This window comes from Eutrema salsugineum, unplaced genomic scaffold, assembly GCF_000478725.1.
Source record: "Eutrema salsugineum unplaced genomic scaffold, Eutsalg1_0 scaffold_11, whole genome shotgun sequence".
Taxonomy (NCBI): Eukaryota; Viridiplantae; Streptophyta; class Magnoliopsida; order Brassicales; family Brassicaceae; genus Eutrema; species Eutrema salsugineum.
Genome location: NW_006256901.1, coordinates 6,102,205 through 6,110,040, shown reverse-complemented (window position 1 = coordinate 6,110,040; position 7,836 = coordinate 6,102,205). Strand labels below are relative to the sequence as shown.

At 34.3% G+C, this 7,836-nt stretch overlaps 1 protein-coding gene across 1 annotated transcript; it reads left to right on the top strand.

The window, feature by feature from the left end:
• The first annotated feature begins 215 nt into the window (after window positions 1-215).
• LOC18025978 (probable LRR receptor-like serine/threonine-protein kinase IRK) lies at window positions 216-1,657 on the top strand. Its single transcript, XM_006409499.2, has one exon. The coding sequence runs from the start codon at window positions 369-371 to the stop codon at window positions 1,518-1,520; it is 1,152 nt and encodes a 383-aa protein (XP_006409562.1). The 5' UTR covers window positions 216-368; the 3' UTR covers window positions 1,521-1,657.
• The last annotated feature ends 6,179 nt before the right edge of the window (window positions 1,658-7,836 follow it).

Sequence of the window (7,836 nt, the reverse complement as noted above, 5' to 3'; positions counted from 1 at the left end):
TTCAACCAACAAAATAGAGTGGTTATATAACTTATGATTCTGCGAGAAATCAATCTTTAAATTAGACCTTATGAACAATTTCTACACAAACAGAAACCACTACGTCACTATCACTAAATTACAATCAAACTATTGCCATAGTAGAACACAAAACGTGGCTATAAAAATTTGATAGACCGTTAATTTCTAATAATTTGTTCAAAACATTTGATTTTGGTTTAAGCATTGAGTCATCATTATTCTTGTACGTATGAAGCGACCAAAAGGCAAACCCGACCTCCACCACGTAGACTTGCCTTTATATAAAAGTTGTAACACTTATAACTTCTTGACATCATCATTCACACAAAACACTTAAAACCAAAACTATGACACTGTCCATTTCCTTCCTCCTCCTCCTCCTCTTCATTTTCTCCGCCGACGCGCTAACGTCACAAGCCGACGTGTCAGCTTTAATAGCCTTCAAAGCCGCCGTGAAACCAAACTCAATCCCTCCATGGTCTTGTCTCGCAAGCTGGGACTTTGCTTCCTCCGACCCATGCGCATCACCGCGTCGAACACATTTCACGTGTGGCATCACTTGCTCGTCCGAATCCACACGTGTGACCCAACTCACACTTGACCCGGCCGGGTACTCGGGTCGTCTCACGCCGCTCATCTCTGGTCTCACTCAGCTCCTAACGCTCGATCTTGCCGACAACAAGTTTTACGGTCTAATCCCATCTTCCCTCTCCTCCCTCCTCAGCCTCAAGACACTGATCCTCCGGTCCAACTCGTTTTCCGGGTCCTTACCCGAATCGGTAACTCGGCTTAACTCGGTCGAGTCCATTGACATATCTCGCAACTCACTCACCGGTTCGCTTCCGAAATCAATGAACTCGCTGTCGAGTCTAAGACAACTCGATCTAAGCTACAACAAACTCACAGGATCCATCCCAAAGCTTCCGAGAAGCCTCATCGACCTTGCTTTAAAGTCGAATTCTTTATCAGGACCCATCTCAAAAGAATCGTTCACCGACTCAACTCAGCTTGAAATCGTCGAACTCGCTGAGAACTCGTTCACTGGAACACTTGGAGCTTGGTTCTTTCTTCTACAATCTATCCAACAAGTAGATCTAGCGAACAACAGTCTCACATCCATCGAAGTACTCCCTCCGAAAGTCGCCGGAGAAAGCGACCTCGTGGCGGTGGAGCTAGGGTTTAACCGGATCACCGGATACGCTCCGGCGAGTTTCGCGGCGTACCCGAGTCTTTCTTCGTTGTCTTTAAGATACAACATGCTTCACGGCGTGATTCCGTCGGAATACGAACGGAGCAAGACTCTGAGAAGGCTTTTCCTTGACGGGAATTTCTTGACGGGGAAACCGCCGGCGAGATTTGTTAGACCGGAATCGGAAGTGATGGGAAGTTTGGGGAATAATTGTCTACAGGGATGTCCAGGGAAAGTGAAGATGTGTGCTCCATCGCAGAAACCATTTTCCATTTGCAAGCAAGCTTATGGTGGAAAACCAAAGTCATAGTTTTGTCGGTGTCGGTGACTTTTTGTGTCAGTGATTTTGTAATATAATGTTTTTTATATTTTGGTTTAATCATTTTTCTGAGTTTACTCTACTATATAGTCTTGGAGAAATAGTAATTTAATAATATTCATCGAGATCTTCGTATGTTGTCACAAAGTAAAACTGCGTTCAAAGTACACAACCTAATTTAAAAATGTATAAAATGAAGAACGGGTTTTGTAGTCTAGTTGGTCGTCTTGGAAGCTTTTCCAACTTGGAGTTTCTTAGATAGGTTTAGATGGAGTTCATAGCCTAGTTTATTAGATAAAAACGATTTAAATAAATAAAAAACCTATTTTTGACAAACTAAAGAAGAATCTGAAGAATTTGTTTCTTAGGCCTAATATGATTGGCTAACTTGTATTTTGCGTAACTTTTTTTTTTGCGCACTCTTTTTCCTCTATCATTTTCTGTCGACCATTTTTTTTATTCTTCATTTTTGGTCGATGTTTTTGTGTAGATCGAGCTTTTCGTTTTCAAATTCCATTTCCCCTAAATCCACATTTGATTTCACGTTCAGCCTATTCAATTGTCTCCCTTGTCGACGGTTTCACGCCTGAGCCCTAATTGTTTCCATTCAGACAGGTTCAACGATCGGAGGGATTCTCATATTGGTCTGATCGAAGAATTCGTTTTTTTCTTGCATTTGAATTCAAAAGTACTCTTCCTTCTTTCTTTGAATTTACATTTTCCTGGTTTGATTTCTACTGCTCTATATCTCGATTAGTCGATTAGTCTCTGTTGGTGTTGGATTTAGCCCAAATCCGGCCCACCATCGATCACAAGCAAAATCACTATGGGGAAGATTCCGGGCCAGCAAGGCCCAAGCTAAGAGTCAAAGGAGGATGTCTTCCCAAAAGCATCTTCGGAGCATATGCCAACCTGGAAGAGAGGAAGATACGAGATAAGATGAAATCACGAAGATCTTGGAGAGAGGGACGTGGTATCGTTCCGAAGATCTCGCAACCAACCGGCATGCTCAAGTTAGTATAAGTAGAGAGGTCCTCACTTTGTAAAGGACACTCGATCTATTATTCAGTCCTAAAACTAGAAACACTTTGCCTGACCATTCTTTAATACAATCCAAATCGTCGATCTTTGTCTTTACTTTTACATCGCTCTTATCAAAATTCTTGCCCAAATTCTTCTATCACAAAATCAACACACTAAATCCTTGAGCGTGGATTTTAAGATCCACACTCTCTGTTGTTTGCTTTGTTCAATGGTTTTGGAGTCATTTGCGAGTCATTTGCGATTATTCTTAGGAACACTTCTGATTCGATTAATTGGATTAAGGGTATTAATTTACGGGTCATAGTTGTGAAAATGTGAATTTTTAGCTTAATTCAGGATATTCTCCGATGCTAAAGGTGTTGCTTTACTCTGTTTCTCGTTAAAGCTTGAGCTTTGAGTTGTGTTACTCTACTGTGGTTTTAGATTAGAACTAGATGAACACCCGCGTATACACGCGGGTCTTTTTTGCTATGCATTTTTCTAAATCTCACAACAAATTGATGGCCTTATTACTGTGTAAAAATCTATTATTTCTGTTATACATATTTAAAAACAGAGAGATTTTTTTGTTTTTATCTATTAAATTGTTCTAAAAATCTATAGTTTAACCTGAATGTACTGATGTATTTTAGACTATATCATGTTATGCTTACTTCTCTCCACTCCTATGAAAATTTCTTAGCTCTCTCTTAACCACAATGATATAGATTTCTTTGTTTCACATCGTTAAAAGTTATAGTTGCAATATTAAAATATTACTCTAAATCCACTTTGAAAACTCTTTTTGTATTTTGGATTTGTAATTTTCTTAAAAAACCTAATTAGACGATAACATTTGCCAATGAAATCACCAAAACACAATCCTAATCCAATCCTTCTAAACACTACAGACACACACACTCAAATAGATTCTTTAAACTGACAACATTTTACTACTCATTCCTTCATCTTTTGTTTTACTTAGTTCCTACATGATTTAGACCAAACTTTCAATAATCCTTCTTTTTTTAACATGGTAAAATATATTTACCTCCGTTTAGTAGGTCATAAGCATTTCTATGGAATGTATTAAAATAATTAGTAGATTTTTTATTTTAACCATTAATTAGCTAAACAAACTGTCATACGTATCCACAAACATTTACATAAACTTTATATTATAAAAAATAAATAAACTTTTGGTAAATTATAATCAAAGAACTCTTAAGCTATACAATAACACTGCTACTTACTGATCAGCTAGTATATCCTACACATAATCACAATTAGACTAATAAAATATAGACCCCCATTGGTGGTCTCCATGCAAAGGAAAATTGTATAGTGGCTGCTTAGCCTTCGTATGGATATTTTGATGTCTACTGAAATAAAGAAATCAAAAGCTTTTATAGGTCATCTATGATTCTCTGTTGAGTTAGTAATTGATATTATATCTAATAATCACTCTGATTTTTTTTATTCCTCTTTTCCTTACTTCCTCAAACAGATATACCTTTCTCAATATTCTCCTTTGCGATGGTGATGATCTATTCTTTCTCTGCAACGTCATCCATTCTGATTTCCGGACACTTGTTCTCCTTCCTCTTGTTTATGTGCTCTCTCTGCTTTTTTTTCTTTATCATTAATCTCCTCCTCTCTCTCACTCTCTTACTCACGGCTTGTCCTCTCTTCTCTTGTCTTCCTCTTTTCACGACTCTTTCTCCTCTTTTTTTAATTTCTTTCTTATTTCTCATCTTCTCTTTCTCGGCCTTTTATGACTGCTCCTATATTTTTCTTATTTTTGGTTCAGTAATCTAACTAAGATAACTTGTATATAAGGAGAGATACATTAGTTAATTTAAGGGAGATGAATCACACTTTTTAGGAGAGTTATCTTAATAAATGTATATTTATCACTAAATTCAATGATTTAAGTGATAAATTGATGCTTATTTACGAAGAGGTTTTTGAAAATGATTAAATAATAAAAATCTAATAATTTTTTAGAAGCTGATGTGTCAAAAGGATGGGTGCTTAGGTGTCAAGTTTGTGAGACACAACTCACTCTTTATATAATAGATTTGGGGTTTTAGTCTTTTCTTGAGATGGATAGGCCTCAGCATCAGTTAGGTGTGAACAAGATTGGGAAGAATTAATGGAAGAGCCCTTTACACCAACAGAAAACTAGACCAGTGGCTCTAACGCAGACAAACCGTCACAACATTCCTCCTCCTGCCATGGTTCAACCAACGCAGACAAAACCTTGTGTTGTGGTCTGGTCATCGTTGTGGGCAACGTAAAATTCCTACGGAGACTGTACAGGTAACAAGACTATGCACTGACCTCGTGATGATGTTGTTGAGTGTTGAAAACATTACGAGAGTCACATTACTTTTGCTAAAATCTTGTTTAAGTCAGAGTCTTTGAATATGTTCATGTTTCTTGTTATGGATTCAATGATTACTTATCAGGCTCGTTTTATTAGACTTTATGTGACTGTTTTTATACCTTTAATGATATTATGTGAATGGCTCAGATATTGGAGGAACATACCGATGACATCTTGTTCGTGAAATTCTCACATAATGGCAAACTCTTGGCTTCTTCTTCCAGTGATTACTCAGCAATTATATAGGAAGTATATAAACCGAATGTGGCTTGCTTTAAGTACTCTTTTTGATGCCTCACAAGAGCTATATACAGATGAATTCATTTTTCCCTGTGATAATCAAGCTCAAAATGATGCAAGCTGTTTAGCAGTATTACTTAGATGTGTTTTTTTTTCTTTTTCAAATCAAATAATGCCCTGTTCCATCTTTGTTCTTTTGAGTCCCAGCGTTTTCTAGTATTTGCATAGTCACATCTGTGATATTCTTTTGTTTATATTTTTCTTTTTTTGTTGATTGAAGATGCAACCATTATAGCACATAAGAAACTCGATTTTGAAGAGTTTTGTACGGCTGCGGTCAGTGTTTATCAACTTGAGGCTCTTGAAGAATGGGAACAGATCGCAACCATAGCATTTGACGACTTTGAAGGTGAAGGAAGCCGAGCCATTTCTGTCCAAGAACTCGCAGAAGATTGATCAAGAAGATGTTGTTGAATTACTTTTTCAAGAAGATGTTGAATTAAACAAATTGTTTTTTTTTTAGAATCTGTGAACCAAATTTACTAATGGAAACACAAAACTCACACAGGTTTTTCACTGTTCATATATCCCAAAAAAATTACTTTTATATTCTTATGAACCCCAATGAGGAGTTCTCCAATGTACATGCTCTAAGGTTTCTTGAGTTTATCTACTCAAGTGCTCAATATTTTTTTGGATTGGCCATGTTTGGAGTAGTTATTGTTTTGGTTCTTGTTTGGATCTCACGTTCTTTTTTGTCCGTGTTCCTGTTTATTGAGATCAATTTCGATAAATCTTCGTATGTTGGCACAAAGTGTAACTGCATTGAAGGTACAAAACCTAATGAAAAAACTTGTTTTTTAAGTCTAGTTGGTGAGGTAATGATTTATGGGACAATTATATTTATAAGACAAAAAAACTGTAGTATTGTCCCCTTAATACTTTTTCAAACTTTATAACTTTTGGACTAATATACCCTTTATTTATAATTATGAAATTTTGAAAAATAATTTTTATAATCTAAAATTTTTTTGGAAAATTCAGAAAAAAAGACAAAGACATTTTGTACTATTTTTTTGCAAAGAAAAATTTTACAACAAATTTTTTACAAATGTTCTATGAATTAATAGAAAACGCATTTTAAAAATCTATAAATTTATAAAATATGTTATCTACCATTTCATTAGTTTTCTACGAAATATATAGAATTAGTTATTTACAGTTTTTCTATTTTCTACAAAGTTATGAAACCGTATTCTACAACATTTTCATTGTTCTACAGTTTAGTAGAATTATTTTTCTATAGTTACCTCTTGGTTCTACAGCTTAGTAGAATTTCATTTCTACATAAACTTTTTGTTCTACACTTATAGAATACTTATTTTACAAATCGGTTAACTAAATCTCTAAGAATCAAGAAAAAATCTAGATAATATATTTCTTTTCTTTTCGAATTATTTGTTTTCCTAATTAATTTTAATAAAAAAATTTGAAAAACTAAATTCTAGCGACATTTGTTTGCTTCTTCTCCACAACTAAACGTGGAGAAGCTTGTCTTCACCAAATTGAACATTATGCACCGATATCAAAGCTTGTCTTCATACTAAAAAGATACCAACTTTCTTTTTGAGACTTGATCAACGAGAGTGGAAACTCTAAATTTTAACTTTCTCTCTTTTAAAATTAAAAAAAAAAAGATCTTGCAAACAGATTATTAAGACTCGGCTTCAAGTCAAGTTTAAACATTTTATCATGGAATAACAAACTTTAACATGCCCAAACTAATAGAGAAGAAGTTCCGGCGGAGGCTACACCGGAGAATAGAATACCGATATTGACCTTTTTTGTCGCGATGAAGAAAATGATGGTAGTAGGAGGCAGGTTCTACAAAGTAAGGGTAAACGTAATTTTTTTGTTTTTTTTAACTTTTTGTCAATTTTAATTTAATATGTTTAAATCTTGTATCATAAATTTAATTTTAATTACTATGGGTAAATTCGAAATAAAATGGTAGAAGAGATTAAATTATTTGTAGAAGTATTAAGAGAACAAAATTTACTACATAAGTAGTAAGGGGACAATAGTTAGGTTTATTTGTCTCCAGAATTTAGTTTCTCCACGTTTAGTTGTGGAGAAGACGCAAACAAATGTCGCCAGAATTTAGTTTCTCAAAAAAAAAATTTTAAATTAATTAAGAAAATAAATAATTCGAAAAGGAAAGAAATATATTCTCTAGATTTTTTTTTGATTCTTGGAGATTTAGTTAACCGATGAGAATAAGTATTCTATAAGTGTAGAATAAATAGTTTATGTAGAAATGAAATTCTACAAAGCTGTAAAACCAAGAGGTAACTATAGAAAGATAATTTTACTAAACTGTAACAATGAAAAGGTTTTAGAATACGGTTTCATAACTTTGTAGAATATAGAAGAACTATAGATAACTAATTCTATATATTTCGTAGAAAACTAATGAAATGGTAGATAGTATATTCTATAAATTTATAGATTTATAGAATGCGCTTCCTATTAATTCGTAGAACATTTGTAAAAAAAATTGGTTTTAAATTTTTTTTTGCAAAAAATAGTACAAATGTCATGTCTTCTTCTGAATTTCCCAAAATTTTTAGATATAAAATATTTTTTTCAAATTTC

Excerpts from the sequence above, each read along its gene's own strand:
- LOC18025978 (XM_006409499.2), top strand. The coding sequence starts at position 369 with ATGACACTGTCCATTTCCTTCCTCCTCCTCCTCCTCTTCATTTTCTCC.